The 21,222-nt window shown below is 44.1% G+C and overlaps 1 protein-coding gene across 1 annotated transcript; it reads left to right on the top strand.

Annotated features, from left to right (window-relative positions):
- Positions 1 to 16,632: 16,632 nt before the first annotated feature.
- On the top strand, positions 16,633 to 20,927 carry LOC124144896 (proline-rich extensin-like protein EPR1). Its single transcript, XM_048396703.1, has 2 exons — positions 16,633 to 16,657; positions 17,107 to 20,927. Exons 1-2 carry the CDS (start codon positions 16,633 to 16,635, stop codon positions 20,925 to 20,927), a joined length of 3,846 nt encoding a protein of 1,281 aa, XP_048252660.1.
- Positions 20,928 to 21,222: the final 295 nt, after the last annotated feature.

Genomic DNA, 21,222 nt, shown 5'->3' with positions numbered 1-21,222 from the left:
TGTATATCATACGCACAGACGAAATTTACGATCTTCCAACTCTCTCACCAAAATTATATTCTTATAAGAGCCCCCTATTTTTAATTTTGAGAGCGCCCTGGGCACTTATTATGTCAAATACGGTAAGGCTCAGAGTTGAAACTTTGTGTAATGTCAATATAACTGTTGTGTATTGCAACAATGTTATATGATACATTAATTCTTGCAGATTAAGAAACATTGTTAAACTTTAGTTAACTTGTTTCAAATTTGTTAATAATTTCGTTAGTATTTATGCTGAAATATTTAAACTGACAGCAACATTTGTATTGTGTCTGTCTTTGTTGACAAGGTGAACTACAGTGCCATCTAAGGTCAAGGTCACCAGAAAACATATTGTAAATAAAAAACAATGCACAATCAGTAATGATTATTGAAAGAATATTTACATCCTTATCACAACTGTCACAAGTCTATGTGATTTGCCAAAATCAGACTTGACATCAGTCGTGCCTAGAAAGTGCTTACTGAATAAGCTTGAGGCATGTCATTTTCTGTTTGGAAATCCTACAAAAGTAGACATGTCTCAAAACTACCTAAGCGACACCGTCAGACGAGAAGAGCATAGAATGCTCTTATTAAGTTAGCTTAATCTCAAGACATGGGGCTTTCTGCTCTGAAATCTGTTGAAAAGAAAAGTGATATACAATCTCATCATGAGGGCCATGGGAAATCTTTGAAATTTTAACAAATAGGATCCAGTTTGTACAGTGATAGATATACTAGTGGAAGTAACGATCATCAAACTGCTGCTGTTTGTTTGTTTGTTGTTTAACATCGCACTCAGCAATATTCCAGCTTTATGATGGCAGTCTGTAAAATTATCGAGTCTGGACCAGACAATCCAGTGATTGACATCATGAGCATCGATCCACGCAATTGGGATCGATGACATGTATCAACAAAGTCAGCGAGCCTGACCACCCGATCCCGTTAGTCGCCTTTTATGACAAGCATAGTCACCTTTTACGGCAAACATGGGTTGCTGAAGACCTATTCTACCCAGGATCTTCACTGGTTAGACATCTGGTATTTTTTACCCTAATCCTCATTAATCAGCCATTACAAGCACGGGATACTGGTGACTGTTTCTTCCCTGAATCCCTAATCCTCATTAATCGGCTATTAGACCCATGAAGATCCGGGGTAGAATAGGTCTTCAGCAACCCATGCTTGCTGTAAAAGGCAACAACGCTTATCGTAAGAGGCGACTAACGGGATCGGGTGGTCAGACTCGCTGACTTGGTTGATGCATGTCATCATATCCCAATTGCATGGATCAATGGTCATGATGTCAATCACTGGATTGTCTGTTCCAGGCTCGATTATTTACAGACCTCCGTTATATAGCTGGAATATTGCTGAGTGCGGCGTTAAGCAACAAACAACAACATTAATCAGCTATTACAAGCATGGGGTACTGGTAACTGTTTCTTCCCAGAATCCCTAATCCTCATTAATCAGACATTACAAGCACGGGATACTGGTGACTGTTTCTTCCCAGAATCCTGAATCTTCATTTATAACCCATTACAAGCTTGGGATACTGGTAACTGTTTCTTCCCTGAATCCCTAATCCTCATTAATCAGACATTACAAGCATGGAGTACTGGTAACTGTTTCTTCCCTGAATCCCTAATCCTCATTAATCAGACATTACAAGCATGGGATACTGGTGACTGTTTCTTCCCTGAATCCCTAATCCTCATTAATCAGACATTACAAGCACGGGATACTGGTGACTGTTTCTTCCCTGAATCCCTATTCCTCATTAATCAGCCATTACAAGCATGGGATACTGGTGACTGTTTCTTCCCTGAATCCCTAATCCTCATTAATCAGACATTACAAGCATGGGATACTGGTGACTGTTTCTTCCCTGAATCCCTCATCCTCATTAATCAGCCATTACAAGCATGGGATACTGGTGACTGTTTCTTCCCTGAATCCCTAATCCTCATTAATCAGACATTACAAGCATGGGATACTGGTGACTGTTTCTTCCCTGAATCCCTCATCCTCATTAATCAGCCATTACAAGCATGGGATACTGGTGACTGTTTCTTCCCTGAATCCCTAATCCTCATTAATCAGACATTACAAGCACGGGATACTGGTGACTGTTTCTTCCCTGAATCCCTAATCCTCATTAATCAGACATTACAAGCACGGGATACTGGTGACTGTTTCTTCCCTGAATCCCTCATCCTCATTAATCAGCCATTACAAGCATGGGATACTGGTGACTGTTTCTTCCCTGAATCCCTCATCCTCATTAATCAGACATTACAAGCACGGGATACTGGTGACTGTTTCTTCCCAGAATCCCTCATCCTCATTAATCAGCCATTACAAGCATGGGATACTGGTGACTGTTTCTTCCCTGAATCCCTCATCCTCATTAATCAGACATTACAAGCATGGGATACTGGTGACTGTTTCTTCCCAGAATCCTGAATCTTCATTTATAACCCATTACAAGCTTGGGATACTGGTAACTGTTTCTTCCCTGAATCCCTAATCCTCATTAATCAGACATTACAAGCATGGGGTACTGGTAACTGTTTCATCCCTGAATCCCTAATCCTCATTAATCAGACATTACAAGCATGGGATACTGGTGACTGTTTCTTCCCTGAATCCCTAATCCTCATTAATCAGACATTACAAGCACGGGATACTGGTGACTGTTTCTTCCCAGAATCCTGAATCTTCATTTATAACCCATTACAAGCTTGGGATACTGGTAACTGTTTCTTCCCTGAATCCCTAATCCTCATTAATCAGACATGACAAGCATGGGGTACTGGTAACTGTTTCATCCCTGAATCCCTAATCCTCATTAATCAGACATTACAAGCATGGGATACTGGTGACTGTTTCTTCCCTGAATCCCTATTCCTCATTAATCAGACATTACAAGCACGGGATACTGGTGACTGTTTCTTCCCTGAATCCTGAATCTTCATTTATAACCCATTACAAGCTTGGGATACTGGTAACTGTTTCTTCCCTGAATCCCTAATCCTCATTAATCAGACATTACAAGCATGGGGTACTGGTAACTGTTTCATCCCTGAATCCCTAATCCTCATTAATCAGACATTACAAGCATGGGATACTGGTGACTGTTTCTTCCCTGAATCCCTAATCCTCATTAATCAGACATTACAAGCACGGGATACTGGTGACTGTTTCTTCCCAGAATCCTGAATCTTCATTTATAACCCATTACAAGCTTGGGATACTGGTAACTGTTTCTTCCCTGAATCCCTAATCCTCATTAATCAGACATTACAAGCATGGGGTACTGGTAACTGTTTCATCCCTGAATCCCTAATCCTCATTAATCAGACATTACAAGCATGGGATACTGGTGACTGTTTCTTCCCTGAATCCCTAATCCTCATTAATCAGACATTACAAGCATGGGATACTGGTGACTGTTTCTTCCCTGAATCCCTAATCCTCATTAATCAGACATTACAAGCATGGGATACTGGTGACTGTTTCTTCCCTGAATCCCTCATCCTCATTAATCAGACATTACAAGCATGGGATACTGGTGACTGTTTCTTCCCTGAATCCCTCATCCTCATTAATCAGACATTACAAGCACGGGATACTGGTGACTGTTTCTTCCCTGAATCCCTAATCCTCATTAATCAGACATTACAAGCATGGGGTACTGGTAACTGTTTCATCCCTGAATCCCTAATCCTCATTAATCAGACATTACAAGCATGGGATACTGGTGACTGTTTCTTCCCTGAATCCCTAATCCTCATTAATCAGACATTACAAGCATGGAATACTGGTGACTGTTTCTTCACTGAATCCCTAATCCTCATTAATCAGACATTACAAGCATGGGATACTAGTGACTGTTTCTTACTAGTGACTGTTTCTTCCCTGAATCCCTAATCCTCATTAATCAGACATTACAAGCATGGGATACTGGTGACTGTTTCTTCCCCGAGTCTCCAATCATGTAAACACCAGTTTTCATCATAAAAAAGGTGTCATATTATCATCTCCTGCCTGCCTCAATGGAATTTCTTTAGATTAGGGATCAGAATGCCAATGAGATCAAAGATTGCTTCTACTTCAGAAATTTTAAGCGGCTGTCTGTCTTTGTGGAGCCTGTGGCATCAAGATTGGCATCAGGGGGCGTGATGGTGCATCATATCAACACTTGCGTTGTTGTCAAGTTGTTTGGGCTTGATCCATAAACAGACCAAAAATGTGAAAAGATATGTGAACTAATTTAAGCTGTGGATTCTATATTTAAGCCACTTCTTAATGTTTTTTACATTGCACCTTTTGACTTGCAATCTGCTCAAGGCCCGTCCTTAATATTCTTAAGGCCTCCCTCTCTGGATATGCCTTTGGTGTTGCTCATACTTTCAGTCACTGGTTTGTCTGGTTTGCTTACCCATACAATTTTGGCCGCATGATACTATGCATTGAATATACATGAAGATCCGGGGTAGGTCTTCGGCAACCCATTCTTGCTGTAAAAGGCAACTATGCTTGTCGTAAGGCGCTACTAATGGTATCGGGTGGTCAGGCTCGCTGACTTGGTTGATGCATGTCATCGTATCCCAATTGCATGGATCGATGCTCATGATGTCAATCACTGGATTTTCTGTTCCAGACTCGATTATTTACAGACCTCCGTTATATAGCTGGAATATTGCTGAGTGCGGCGTTAAGCAACAAACAACAACATTAATCAGCTATTACAAGCATGGGGTACTGGTAACTGTTTCTTCCCAGAATCCCTAATCCTCATTAATCAGACATTACAAGCACGGGATACTGGTGACTGTTTCTTCCCAGAATCCTGAATCTTCATTTATAACCCATTACAAGCTTGGGATACTGGTAACTGTTTCTTCCCTGAATCCCTAATCCTCATTAATCAGACATTACAAGCATGGGGTACTGGTAACTGTTTCATCCCTGAATCCCTAATCCTCATTAATCAGACATTACAAGCATGGGATACTGGTGACTGTTTCTTCCCTGAATCCCTAATCCTCATTAATCAGACATTACAAGCATGGGATACTGGTGACTGTTTCTTCCCTGAATCCCTATTCCTCATTAATCAGACATTACAAGCATGGGATACTGGTGACTGTTTCTTCCCTGAATCCTGAATCTTCATTTATAACCCATTACAAGCTTGGGATACTGGTAACTGTTTCTTCCCTGAATCCCTAATCCTCATTAATCAGACATTACAAGCATGGGGTACTGGTAACTGTTTCATCCCTGAATCCCTAATCCTCATTAATCAGACATTACAAGCATGGGATACTGGTGACTGTTTCTTCCCAGAATCCCTAATCCTCATTAATCAGACATTACAAGCACGGGATACTGGTGACTGTTTCTTCCCAGAATCCTGAATCTTCATTTATAACCCATTACAAGCTTGGGATACTGGTAACTGTTTCTTCCCTGAATCCCTAATCCTCATTAATCAGACATTACAAGCATGGGGTACTGGTAACTGTTTCTTCCCCGAGTCTCCAATCATGTAAACACCAGTTTTCATCATAAAAAAGGTGTCATATTATCATCTCCTGCCTGCCTCAATGGAATTTCTTTAGATTAGGGATCAGAATGCCAATGAGATCAAAGATTGCTTCTACTTCAGAAATTTTAAGCGGCTGTCTGTCTTTGTGGAGCCTGTGGCATCAAGATTGGCATCAGGGGGCGTGATGGTGCATCATATCAACACTTGCGTTGTTGTCAAGTTGTTTGGGCTTGATCCATAAACAGACCAAAAATGTGAAAAGATATGTGAACTAATTTAAGCTGTGGATTCTATATTTAAGCCACTTCTTAATGTTTTTTACATTGCACCTTTTGACTTGCAATCTGCTCAAGGCCCGTCCTTAATATTCTAAAGGCCTCCCTCTCTGGATATGCCTTTGGTGTTGCTCATACTTTCAGTCACTGGTTTGTCTGGTTTGCTTACCCATACAATTTTGGCCGCATGATACTATGCATTGAATATACATGAAGATCCGGGGTAGGTCTTCGGCAACCCATTCTTGCTGTAAAAGGCAACTATGCTTGTCGTAAGGCGCTACTAATGGTATCGGGTGGTCAGGCTCGCTGACTTGGTTGATGCATGTCATCGTATCCCAATTGCATGGATCGATGCTCATGATGTCAATCACTGGATTGTCTGGTCCAGACTTGACTTTTTACAGACCGCCATCATATAGCTGGAATATTGCTGAGTGGGGCGTTAAACAACAAACAAACAAGCGTTAATGTCCTTACAGTACTTGATGTCTGTACAAGCTCGGTGACTTGGTTGATTGTGTGCCATCAATTCAGGATGGTGTGGATCGTTGTCTTGTTCAGATTTGATTATTTACAGCTGCCATCATATAGTTGGAATAGTGCTGAGTGTGGTATTTAACAACAAACAAACAAATAATTTTGTCCATAATGCCACACTTGATCAGCAATATTCCAGCAATGTTCACTGAACCTGATCCATTTAGTCACTCTCACAAGTTGCCATCTTCCCGAGGCAAGTGAGTTAACTGACCATAAAAGTCCAGTTTCCACCCTTGCCGAACTAGGCTGGTATTATGGAGTTACATTTTGGCTGGACTAACGAGTCTATGCATAGTCCAATCAAAATCACACTCCGAAATCGAAATCCAGTTCGTAAACTGTCATGCAGATTTCGGTCGATTGCAGGATTTGCAAAGCATGTGCACCGCTTACTCCTTGTCAACAGATATTTTCTCAATCTTTTCATGTTTTAATCAAGGTGCTCACGTGATTTGATGCACTTCACGATGTAAGACTCATTATCGCTTAATACATCAAATAAGGTAATACACATAAAGAGATCTTTGGAGATCAAGTTCCAGTGCAGATATGAGTAGGAAGACTTTCTGTCGGTTGTTTATGAGGTCCTTTACTGTACTTATTGCAAAGGCACTAATCATATTAAACAAATGAATACAATAAGGTGTAAGAACAAAACTGCAAGAGTGATATGTCAATTTGTTTCCAGTTATTCTTATTCATAGCTTCAGTTAGTGTGTAAAGATAGGCCCCAGTTTTAAATGCCTGTCCACAAAAGCGACAACAATGTAGACAGTGTGGCAGATTCTGGTGTGCCTGCATGATGCATCCTTTGTGATGCCAAATGATTTTTTTTTTCATTTTATTTGTTGATCTTCAAATCACCCTATGGTCGGTTGCAGAATGACTTTCTAATAAAAGTGTTGGTGAGCTGTGAAGTTATTATTCTACCTTGGGCAAATTATTAACTCACTTGACTGAATTTGTTTGTTGTTTATTGTTTAACACCACACCCAGCAATATCCCAGCTATATGACAGCGGTCTGTAAATAATTGAATCTGGACCAGACAATCCCTGGACCAGTACACTGTGTGAAGCCCATTTCTGGTGTCCCCCGCCGTGATATTGCTGGAATATTGCTAAAAGCGGCATAAAACCATACTCACTCACTCACTCAAATATGTGCATGTCATGTCAGTACAGGAGACAAAATTAGGACTTTGATTGCATGTCATCGTACACTGATGGCTTTAGCTGCCAGCCCAGACTCAATTATTCACAAGACACTGTCATATATCTTTGAAACTGCTGACTGTTGTGGAACATCAAACAGCAAATATTGCTGTAGCTTACAGGTACACAGCAAACCCTCATACCCTTTATTTTCTTCATTTTCCCGTGAAGATTCCGGGGTTAGAATAGGTCTTCAGCAACCCATGTTTGCCGTAAAAGGTGACTATGCTTGTCATAAAAGGCGACTAACGGGATCAGGTGGTCAGGCTCACTGACTTGGTTGATGCATGTCATCGATCCCAATTGCTTGGATGGATGCTCATGATATCAATCACTGGATTGTCTGTTCCAGACCGCTGTCATATAGCTGGAATATTGCTGAGTGCGGCGTTAAACAACAAACCAAAATCATTTTCAATGACAACAATCTCATTTTTTTTCTATATTGATCACATTGTTTAACATATACACTTACAACCATATATGTTATGTTTGATACTTTCCACTTGAAAATTTAACACAGATCTAACATACCGTATTCGACGTAATAAGCGCCCAGGGCGCTCTCAAAATTAAAAATAGGGGGCCCTTAGTAGAATATTATTTTGTTGAAAAAAAAACAGAGTTGAAAGATTGTAAATTTCGTGGTTTATGCTGACAGCCTGAATGATACAAAAGAAAAGTCTGTGTGTATTATACACGACAGATATATTTACAGAATTAAATTGCCCATAATTAAGGGTGCATATAACACACGAGTGCATATTATACACGAATAAATATGTTTTGTGTACAGTGATCAATCGTAAGGGGTGCTAATGGGGATTGTTCACTAGCCATTATATTAGCAAATATCCCCGTGGGCGCTTATCAGAGCGGGGCACTTATTACGTCGATTACGGTATTTTGTAAAACATTTGACAAGCTGTTTACTTGTTTTGAGAAATTCAAATTTTCACATGCCATTGTTGCTTATGCCTGTATAATCATCTTTCATGAGGTATGTGACTTGTAATTTTAACATGGATGCTTGCATGTGTATCATTTTCAGCATCATCCACTCAGAACACTAAGTAGTTCTGGTGATTAGGAGATTTTTCTCTTCACGCTCACAGTTTAACGTAATAATAACAGCTAACATGTTTGTTTCAAATATGATTAATGGGCCTTCCTTATGCTAAGTGAAAACTCCTTTGAATGATTTCGGTGGAATATGCAACAGGTATTTTACAGTGGAGTGTCTTTGATCACGCAGTTGTTATTTTGACCTTTGTATGTACTATAATTATTTGTGTCAAGTTGAATGAGAGAACGAGAAGTACCGTATTCGACATAATAAGCGCCTAGGGCGCTCTCAAAATTACCAATAGGGGGCTCTTATTAGAACATTATTTTGGTAAAAAGAGTTGAAAGATAAGTTTCGTGGTTTATGCTGACAGCCTGAAATGTTTATATATGACAGATTTTTTTTTCCAGAACGCTTATTGGAGCGGGGCACTTATTACATCGAATACGGTAGGTGTTTATGAAACTATGTTTACTCCAAGACAGAATGGAATTCCAAATTCACATACTGTGTTGATTGTGACGTTGTAAAGCCGACAACGTCATGGTCACATGTACCCTATGTTTTTGTTTCGTTTGTTGTTTAATGCCACACACAGCAGTATTCAAGGTATATGATGTCGGTCCGTAAATAATCGAGTCTGGACCAGACAATCCAGTGATTGATAACATTCACGAACTAGGCTTGAATTATTGAGTTTGGTTTGTTAACTTCCAGGCAGATTTCGGTTGATTGCAGGATTTGCAAAGCATGTGTATCGTCAACTTAACGTCAACAAATATTTACCAAATCTCTTCATGTTTTTAATCAAGATGCTCACATGATTTGATGTACTTCGTGAAGTAAGGCCTGTTTTTTACAATATAGATCTTGATTATCCATCATCATCAATCTACACAATTTGGATAAATGACATCCATCAACCACGTCAGCAAGCCTGACCACCCAATCCTGTTATTCGCTTCTCACGACAAGCACAGTCATTTACGGCAAGCATGGGTTGCTGAAGAACTATTCTAACACAGACACATTGATGGCCCCAAAATAGTAACAATGGAATATTAACTGCATGTTCATGTTTTATATACCAATCTTGTAAACAATACCCTAGCTTTTTATTTCCCAAGATAATTTACTTTTTTACCTTGTTTATTTGATATTTTTTTCCAAACATATCCTTGCTGTTCTTACGAGTAATTGTATTTTAAGATAAGAAAAAAAGGTGTTACTGATACAAACTTGGCCTTAATTACAAATGCGTTTTTTGCATGGTGTATTTTTTTCCAATTATAAAAGATTGAGAATCATGGAAAGTTGTTCATGTATTGAAGTTCAGCTGCCTCAATTTTAATTGTCAGATAAAAACTACCTTCATGAAGTTTACAAGGGTGTGATTGAGGGATTTGCACTCAGGCAAACTGAATTCGTGTTGTTGATTTTTTAAAATGTTTTTTGTCGCAATCTTTGCGTGATCTTTGCCTACTCAGGGATAACAGCATTTTCTTAAACCACCATCCTAACAAGAATTGAAGTGTTGATGGTAGAAAACAATTTTTTTCCATTAAAGGGACTGTGTATATTATTTTTGAAAGATTTGATACAGTTTTTGGGTGATGGATTTGTTTATTATTACACAAAAAATACCTTGCAAAAATATATTGAAGTATTTTGACCATGAACTGGTCATGTTGTTTGAGAACAGACACAATGGCCTCGTTTGAAGTTAACATCATCTGTTGTTCTGATTTACATTTTAAACTTTCAATCATTGGTGGCCATTTTTGTAAAAGTTCAAAGCAACATTTGCAATGGCAAAGTTTCTTGTTTGATAAGTTTTCATTTTCCCCAGACTTTTCATGTGTCCATTCATGGCATGGAACCTACTTTAACACTACCATTGGCGCTTCTTCAACCCTGAAAGTCGGTATATACCATTAATGTACATTTCCAATCTTTTTTTTCAGCAATATCAAGTTTGACTGCTGTAATTTAAGAATTTGTTGAAGTTTGTTTGTTTGTATTATTGTTTTGCAATGGCAAAGTTTTTTTGGGGGATGAGTTTTCGTTTTTTACCAGACTTGAGAGAATTTCATGACCACCAAAAGTTGCCATTGTGCTGATCTAAGTTTTTGTCCCCAGTCATGGTGGGGATGGGGGGCACAGGTGGCCCAGTCGTCTATGGCGCAGCGATTCGCTGTGCAGAGTTGCATCCCTTGGGCACGCCAGAAACTTATGATTGTGGGTTCGAAACCCCGGTTTGCCCTGATTATGTTTCTAGGTTTGTCAGCACCATACCCGTGCTCATGGGTTTTACCAAAGTGGTAAACATCTGAGACCTGCATCACTACGGGCTTTCCTCCCACATTGAGCTGACACGCCGTGATATAACTGGAATACTGTTAAAAGCGGCGCTAAACCCAACTCACTCACTCATTATGTCATGTCACTCACTCATGGAGGGGATGCATCATTCACAGGAATCTTCCTGAAACCTTGATCATCTGTGGACTTGGTGTATGAGTGAGGGTAGGGTTTGACACCACTTGCTTCTTACACCCATGCACGCGAACACACCACCCTCCAGACATGTGGGGGAGGGGCGGTCGGGTAGCCTATAGGTAAAGCGTTCGCTCGTCACGCTGAAGACCCGGGTTCGATTCCTGACATGGGTACAATGTGTGAAGCCCATTTCTGGTGTCCCCCACTGTGATATTGCTGGAATATTGCTAAAAGCGGCGTAAAACCAAAGTCACTCACTCGCATGTGGGGGATCGAACCAGGCGCTACAGCATGACTGATGGTGTAACGACTAGGCTGTGCCACAGCTCTCCAGGACTGCCTCCGTGGTCTAGTGGTAGAGCGTCTGCCCGGAGAGCGGAAGGTCCAGGGTTCAATCCCAAAAGATGTTAAAAGATGGTACTTGTTGTTACTCTGTCTGGCGCTCGGCATCAAGGGGCTAAAACAAGGACTGGTCGGCTTGGAGTCAGTATGCTGTGTCTGAGTGGGGTATTCATGTTAAACTGAGGCATGGTATCTCAGTGAGCTAGCACTATAAATCGACATCAGTCCGGACTAGTACAAGCAGCAACACAAACACACACACGTACATGCACGTCGCTATATAAGTGCAATAATCTTGGACGCGACGTTAAACCCCATTTCACCTCACCTCACCTCACAATGCTCCAGATTAGATTGGACACCCCTTGTTGATGAGGGGGTTGTTTGTGTATATTAACTTCAGGCACAGCAAACATGACAAATACCTCACTGAGTTAGCTTGGAGCTGAATTAACATGCACATGTAGTCCATGAAATACAGTTACGTGTAAGCTCAAGTAGGTGAGTATTGTTTTACGCTGCTTTTTTGCAATATTCCAGCAATATCATAGCGGGGGACACCTGAAATGGGCTTCACACAATGTACCCATGTCGGGAATTAAACCCGCGTCTTCTGCGTGACAAGCAAAATCTTTAACCACAAGGCCACCTGATCAAGTTACAAAAATGGCGCTGTGCGAAATGAACAATCTCAATTGGCAAGTTAAATGAGAAATTTACAGTTTATAACAAACAGCAAGAAGTGATATTAACTCCATCAATGACCATCTGTCATTATTTTGCCTTGTCAATGTGGAATTAGCGTTAAATGGACGTCAACAGTGTGTGGACGGGATAGACACTTACAATAAAGGGAGACAATTTGAGGGGAGGTAACTCTTGTATGACAATAGTTCTGTCAAAGTGTTATGTTCACTGCAGTGAGATATCAAGTGTTATGTTCACTTTTTACAACTTCAGAAAACTCAGTCTTTCACACTGAAGTTTGTAATAAACGCTGATTAGTCTCCAAACTCCCCACTTTGCTGTGCTGTTACTTCTGTGCGTTGAGTTATCTAAGTTTACTGCTGAATGTGTCTATATTGGTCTATAGGGGATATGCTGCAGGTATAAACAGGGGCATTAAATCCCGATATCAAAGGGCATGTTGTACATACATTAGCTTGGTTTGATTATAAACTTGCGATCCTCAGATGTTGAGAAAGTCCAGACACATGGCTTGTTATCATCTGTTTGAAGACAAACAGTGTGTACTAAATGACCCCAATTTTAGCTCACCTTGTGACAGATGACAGGCTGCTGTAAATTGTGCATACCGTTGTAGGCATACTGGCATAGGTATTATTTTTCACCTAATGGGAGTCCTCCGCCATGATATTGCTGGAATATTGCTAAAAGCAGCGTAAAACCAAACTCACTCACTTACCTAATAGGATGGTGGGATAAAGTGAGTCACACTCCAGCGCAGTGGTGACTCAGCATAACACCGATGCCACAGGCTAATTTGCATATCACGTGACCAGACATTTCTCTTGTTTGTAAACAAACACGCTTTTTCAGAAATCAGTATAGAACGGACTAATGCAAGTATTTTGGGGCGCATAACATATTGTTTTGCATAATTATATAGATATGCTACTACAACTGCAACAGTGAATTTCATGACAATATATATTTATACATCAAAGTGACCGTATCGCTAACTCTCCGTTGGGCTTTGATGACAGCACGTGGAGCCGTACAACCAATGTAAACAAAGGATAACTATGCAAAAACAAGTAGATTTTCACGTATTAGGATACTTTCTTGAAGAACCATTACCATTCTTTGACATTTGCTTATGAAAATGTGTAGACTTGTCAAACATGAAACGGATTAAAAGCACATTCAATATCTTGATTGGACCGTGAAAGATGTGATGAATCATCACATGGCGCTGGCCTGTGGCAGAGGTATTATGCTGGCTGGCTGCCAGATGCATGGAACTCTGGGTAGGAGAGTGAAAGTGATTGTGAGTAAGTAAGTATTAATTTTACAGCCATGTTTTCTTCACCAGGTTTCAATTATAATTCATCATCATCATCATCATCATCATCATCATCACAAGGGGCAGTTGGGTAGCCTAATGGTTAAAGCATTTGCTCATCACGCCGAAGACCCGGGTTCAATTCCCCACATGGGTACAATGTGTGAAGCCTATTTCTGGTATCCTCCGATGAAATATTGCTAAAAGTGGCGTAAAACCATACTCACTCACTCACCAAATTATAATGGAGTCATATGATTTAGTATTGAATAAAAAAAATTAAATAAGTAATCGCATGCTACTGTATCAGTGTCATTTGACAAACTAGTGTAAAGTTAATTGAAATAGGGTTTAACTTCCAGGCCTCAAAGTTTAAATTTTTACTAAGTCGCAACATGGCTACAAGCATATTTTTTTTAGGTAGCCAGTGGGAAAATAAAGAAGTCAAGCCAATATTGTGGGTAGCCCAATGTGTTTGAAATAACCTTTTTTCAAATAACTATTATAATATGTACATGTCATAGCACTGGTCTTGGAATTGTATATTAGTGGAAACTGTACTTGATTTTTGTTACTTGTGATTCAAACAATGATGCAATTTATGTTACAAGATTATAGAGGTATATCCTTGCTTATCCAATGAGCACTGTCAACTGAAATAAAATACCAATTACATTAATATTTCTGTATTTGGGTTCATTGTCATCTCTGCTTTAGGAGGAATTATTTGCAAGTACAATTATTAACAGTGTCTTCCAAGATCAACTTTAATTTATTTTGGTGTCTACCTATGTGTAGCAATAGAAGTTAGTTGCCACAAGATATTTTTCTAGGTAGTCATTTAGCTACTTCTGAATTTTAGACAGTAGATAAATTGAAACTTAGGTTGAATTGGCTACCGTTTTAGTCGCAACTTTGTGGCCTGACTTCACATTCAAGATTATAACTCTTGTACATGCGTGGGTGCTGCTTGCGTTGGCGTACAATGACTTCACTGTCAATCAAGTTACTGAGCCTGACCATCTCATGCATTAAATCTCCTCTTGGGCCAGCAGAGGATGCTATTCTAACCCAGAATCTCCATGGAGTTGTTGAGTACAAGAATTCTAAAATAGGTATTTGATTTGAACATTTAAATCTTAATCTCACTTGACTTTGTGATCAGGAATGTGATCTCTCCCTGGAGAAGGAAGTTCTTGATTTCACACAAGCTATTACACGTATGGAAACCAGTTATGTATGTACCCTACTATCATGACATTTAGCAATTAAATCCTGTTGTGTAACCTGATTGAGACTGAAGGGCCTAAATTTTTAAAATAAATACTCGAAGACATAAAACTTGAAGAATTTTTTTTTTTAAATTTCAATTAGTTTGTATCTGTAAAGAATTTAATTTCTGATTACCAGGGCCCACTTGCACAAAGCGATCTTAGCGCTACGACTATTGTAAGCTTATGTTAAAGTATGGGAGTTACGATCATCTTAGCGGTAAGATCGCTTTGTGCAAGTGGGCCCTGGAAGCATCATCTGTGTTGTAGCAATATAATAATGTAATGACAGTCAAGCTTATACACTAAAACTATTTTTCTCTTGATTGTGGTGATTACAAATTCTTCCAATAACCCAGTCATCTTAGGCGCCACGATTTGCTCTGCAGAGTTGCGTCCCTTGGGCATGCTAGAAACCTATGATTGTGGGTTCGAATCCTGGTTTGCCTCGATTATGTTTCTAGGTTTGTTAGCACCATACCGATGCTCATGGGTTTCACTAAGTGGTAAACGTCTGAGGCCTGCATAACTTTTGGCTTTCCTCCCACATTAAGCTGACATGCTGTGATATAACTGGAATACTGTTAAAAGTGGCGATAAATCCAACTCACTCACTCACTCTCTCACTCAAACTGGCCGTGTGAATTCTTTTGGCCCATGTCGTGAGGTCACAGGCCAAGGTTATAAAAACTTTCATAAGTTTAGTATATACCTACTCAATGCTAAGGCCAAGTAAAAACATTTTGGGCAGATAAGTAAAAGGTAAAATGAAATAACCTCTGGTTATTTTGCTTTTTCTATTAAGTGAAGAAATCTTTCTATGGCTTTTCAAAGTTAGGCTGTCTCATTCACATGGGCTTCTAACAAAATGTTAACTGTAAAAATATTACATATAAGACATCGTCCCTGATGACAAACCATGTATCCTAAGAGAGAGACAAATTATATTCTTGGAGAGCCGGGATTTAAAAAAAAATACTATAAAAAATGTGGTATTCAGTTTTTATCCGTTGAAAATGTTCACTAAACATACTCAATGTCATGAAATGAAATGTTCTGTGAACAAAAGTCAAAAAGTTTTGCACCTTCTTTCAGAGAAAAAAACCTCATCTTTTGAAATGGTGACCCAAACCATACCTCACGCCAACCACCATGCCCACACACACCACCATGCCCACACACACCACCATGCCAACTCACACCACCATGCCCACATACACCACCATGCCCACACACACCACCATGCCCACTCACACCACCATGCCCACACACACCACCATGCCCACTCACACCACCATGCCTACATACCACCATGCCCACATACACCACCATGCCCACACACACCATCATGCCCACACACACCACCATGCCCACACAAACCACCATGCCCACACACCCCACCATGCCCACACATACCACCATGTCCACACACACCACCATGCCCACACACACCACCATGCCCACACACACCACCATGCCCACTCACACCACCATGCCCACTCACACCACCATGCCCACACACACCACCATGCCCACACACACCACCATGCCCACATACACCACCATGCCCACACACACCACCATGCCCACACACACCACCATACCCACACCACCACAACCTGACGACAATGTCTATGGGTGTTCTAACACTGAGAAAGTGGGCCTTTGAAATATATATTTTTCGTACACTGTTTGTTTTTTGTTAACGAGTCACTCAGCAATATTCCAGCTATATGATGGCGGTCTGAAAATAATCAAGTCTGGACCAGACAATCCAGTGATTGACTTTTATTACACTGAAAATTATAGAATGTTGCAAAAACCCAACAATGAAGGTAAGCTACAGAGCCCAATTGCTCTCCATCCTCTCCCCGTTCTTCAGCTGAACCTACAAGAGGGCTTACATACAATAAGCCAAGAATACAATCTGTTTGTTTACTTGGCAGGTATGCCATCTAACCCAATATCTATTTCCCAGACAATGTTGATATAAGCATGATGAGTGAACTTTATTATCAGACAGATGTAAGTTGATAATGTATTCTCCAATATGATCTGGGGAACCTTAATTCACTTCCAACACTTGATTGCATGAGCAACTGAAGAATAGACATTTATTCTGTAGTCAGCAATATTCTATGTGTATCACAGCAGCCTGTGGAGCTTACTGTCTGTAACTGATCAACAAGTGATCAATAGTGTGAGCATCGAGTTGTACCAGTGACACACTAAATCAAGTCACAGCTGACAATCTCGCCAACCTGACTACCTCCCCATCTTACAGCCCCCTACACCCTCTGCCCATCTTCCAGCTCCTACACCCTCTCCCCATCTTCCAGCCCCCTACACCCTCTCCCCATCTTCCAGCCTCCTACACCCTCTCCCCATCTTCCACCATCTTACACCCTCTGCCCATCTTCCAGCCCCCTACGCCCTCTCCCCATCTTCCAGCCCCCTACACCCTCTGCCCATCTTCCAGCCCCCTACACCCTCTCCCCATCTTCCAGCCTCCTACACCCTCTCCCCATCTTCCACCATCTTACACCCTCTGCCCATCTTCCAGCCCCCTACACCCTCTCCCCATCTTCCAGCCTCCTACATCCTCTCCCCATCTTCCAGCCCCCTACACCCTCTCCCCATCTTCCAGCCCCCTACACCCTCTCCCCATCTTCCAGCCTCCTACACCCTCTGCCCATCTTCCAGCCCCAACACCCTCTGCCCATCTTCCAGCCCCCTACACCCTCTCCCCATCTTCCAGCCCCCTACACCCTCTCCCCATCTTCCAGCCTCCTACACCCTCTGCCCATCTTCCAGCCTCCTACACCCTCTGCCCATCTTCCAGCCTCCTACACCCTCTCCCCATCTTCCAGCCCCCTACACCCTCTCCCCATCTTCCAGCCTCCTACACCCTCTCCCCATCTTCCACCATCTTACACCCTCTCCCCATCTTCCAGCCTCCTACACCCTCTCCCCATCTTCCAGCCCCCTACACCCTCTCCCCATCTTCCAGCCCCCTACACCCTCTCCCCATCTTACAGCCCCCTACACCCTCTCCCCATCTTCCAGCCCCAACACCCTCTCCCCATCTTACAGCCCCCTACATCCTCTCCCTATCTTCCAGCCTCCTACACCCTCTGCCCATCTTCCAGCCCCAACACCCTCTCCCCATCTTACAGCCCCCTACACCCTCTCCCCATCTTCCAGCCCCTACACCCTCTGCCCATCTTCCAGCCCCTACACCCTCTCTCCATCTTCCAGCCCCTACACCCTCTCCCCATCTTCCAGCCCCTACACCCTCTCCCCATCTTCCAGCCTCCTACACCCTCTGCCCATCTTCCAGCCCCCTACACCCTCTGCCCATCTTCCAGCCCCTACACCCTCTCCCCATCTTCCAGCCCCTACACCCTCTGCCCATCTTCCAGCCCCTACACCCTCTGCCCATCTTCCAGCCCCTACACCCTCTGCCCATCTTCCAGCCCCTACACCCTCTCCCCATCTTCCAGCCCCCTACACCCTCTCCCCATCTTCCAGCCTCCTACACCCTCTGCCCATCTTCCAGCCCCCTACACCCTCTGCCCATCTTCCAGCCCCTACACCCTCTCCCCATCTTCCAGCCCCCTACACCCTCTCCCCATCTTCCAGCCCCTACACCCTCTCCCCATCTTCCAGCCCCCTACACCCTCTCCATATCTTCCAGCCCCTACACCCTCTCCCCATCTTCCAGCCCCCTACACCCTCTCCCCATCTTCCAGTCCCCTACACCCTCTGCCCATCTTCCAGCCCCCTACACCCTCTCCCCATCTTCCAGCCCCCTACACCCTCTCCCCATCTTCCAGCCCCTACACCCTCTGCCCATCTTTCACCCCCCTACACCCTCTCCCCATCTTTCACCCCCCTACACCCTCTGCCCATCTTCCAGCCCCCTACACCCTCTGCCCATCTTCCAGCCCCTACACCCTCTCCCCATCTTCCAGCCTCCTACACCCTCTGCCAATCTTTCACCCCCTACACCCTCTCCCCATCTTTCACCCCCCTACACCCTCTCCCCATCTTCCAGCCTCCTACACTCTCTGCCCATCTTCCAGCCCCCTACACCCTCTGCCCATCTTCCAGCCCCTACACCCTCTCCCCATCTTCCAGCCCCCTACACCCTCTCCCCATCTTCCCTACACCCTCTGCCCATCTTCCAGCCCCCTACACCCTCTCCCCATCTTCCAGCCCCCTACACCCTCTCCCCATCTTCCAGCCCCTACACCCTCTGCCCATCTTTCACCCCCCTACACCCTCTCCCCATCTTTCACCCCCCTACACCCTCTGCCCATCTTCCAGCCCCCTACACCCTCTCCCCATCTTCCAGCCTCCTACACCCTCTCCCCATCTTCCAGCCCCCTACACCCTCTGCCCATCTTCCAGCCCCCTACACCCTCTCCCCATCTTCCCTACACCCTCTGCCCATCTTCCAGCCCCCTACACCCTCTCCCCATCTTCCAGCCCCCTACACCCTCTCCCCATCTTCCAGCCCCTACACCCTCTGCCCATCTTTCACCCCCCTACACCCTCTCCCCATCTTTCACCCCCCTACACCCTCTGCCCATCTTCCAGCCCCCTAAACCCTCTCCCCATCTTCCAGCCTCCTACACCCTCTCCCCATCTTCCAGCCCCCTACACCCTCTGCCCATCTTCCAGCCCCTACACCCTCTCCCCATCTTCCAGCCTCCTACACCCTCTCACCATCTTCCAGCCTCCTACACCCTCTGCCCATCTTCAAGCCTCCTACACCCTCTCCCCATCTTCCAGCCTCCTACATCCTCTCCCCATCTTCCAGCCCCTACACCCTCTCCCCATCTTCCAGCCCCCTACACCCTCTGCCCATCTTCCAGCCCCTACACCCTCTCCCCATCTTCCAGCCCCCTACACCCTCTCCCCATCTTCCAGCCCCTACACCCTCTCCCCATCTTCCAGCCCCCTACACCCTCTCCCCATCTTCCAGTCCCCTACACCCTCTGCCCATCTTCCAGCCCCCTACACCCTCTCCCCATCTTCCAGCCCCCTACACCCTCTCCCCATCTTCCAGCCCCTACACCCTCTGCCCATCTTCCAGCCCCCTACACCCTCTCCCCATCTTTCACCCCCCTACACCCTCTGCCCATCTTCCAGCCCCCTACACCCTCTGCCCATCTTCCAGCCCCTACACCCTCTCCCCATCTTCCAGCCTCCTACACCCTCTGCCCATCTTTCACCCCCCTACACCCTCTCCCCATCTTTCACCCCCCTACACCCTCTCCCCATCTTCCAGCCTCCTACACCCTCTCCCCATCTTCCAGCCCCCTACACCCTCTGCCCATCTTCCAGCCCCCTACACCCTCTCCCCATCTTCCCTACACCCTCTGCCCATCTTCCAGCCCCCTACACCCTCTCCCCATCTTCCAGCCCCCTACACCCTCTGCCCATCTTCCCTACACCCTCTGCCCATCTTCCAGCCCCCTACACCCTCTCCCCATCTTCCAGCCCCCTACACCCTCTCCCCATCTTCCAGCCTCCTACACCCTCTCCCCATCTTCCCTACACCCTCTGCCCATCTTCCAGCCCCCTACACCCTCTCCCCATCTTCCAGCCCCCTACACCCTCTCCCCATCTTCCAGCCCCTACACCCTCTGCCCATCTTTCACCCCCCTACACCCTCTCCCCATCTTTCACCCCCCTACACCCTCTGCCCATCTTCCAGCCCCCTACACCCTCTCCCCATCTTCCAGCCTCCTACACCCTCTCCCCATCTTCCAGCCTCCTACATCCTCTCCCCATCTTCCAGCCCCTACACCCTCTCCCCATCTTCCAGCCTCCTACACCCTCTCCCCATCTTCCAGCCTCCTACACCCTCTCCCCATCTTCCAGCCTCCTACATCCTCTCCCCATCTTCCAGCCCCCTACACCCTCTCTCCATCTTCCAGCCCCCTACACCCTCTCCCCATCTTCAAGCCTCCTACACCCTCTGCCCATCTTCCACCATCTTACATCCTCTCCCTATCTTCCACACTGAACCACTCAAACCACCTTCCTGACACCAATCAAACCACCATCCTGACACCACTCAAACCACCTTCCTGACACCACTCAAACCACCTTCCTGACACCACTCCAACCACCTTCCTGACATCACTTAAACCACCTTCCTGACACCACTCAAACCACCTTCCTGACACTACTCAAACCACCTTCCTGACACCACTCAAACCACCTTCCTGACACCACTCAAACCTCCTTCCTCAAACCACTCCAACCACCTTCCTCAAACCACTCAAACCACCTTCCTGACATCACTTAAACCACCTTCCTGACACCACTCAAACCACCTTCCTGACACTACTCAAACCACCTTCCTGACACCACTCAAACCACCTTC

The sequence above is a fragment of the Haliotis rufescens genome, unplaced genomic scaffold (assembly GCF_023055435.1).
Source record: "Haliotis rufescens isolate VD_foot unplaced genomic scaffold, xgHalRufe1.0.p SCAF_16, whole genome shotgun sequence".
In the NCBI taxonomy this organism is placed as follows: domain Eukaryota; kingdom Metazoa; phylum Mollusca; class Gastropoda; order Lepetellida; family Haliotidae; genus Haliotis; species Haliotis rufescens.
Note: the sequence above shows the minus strand (reverse complement) of the source record. Positions and strands in the feature narration are given on the sequence as shown.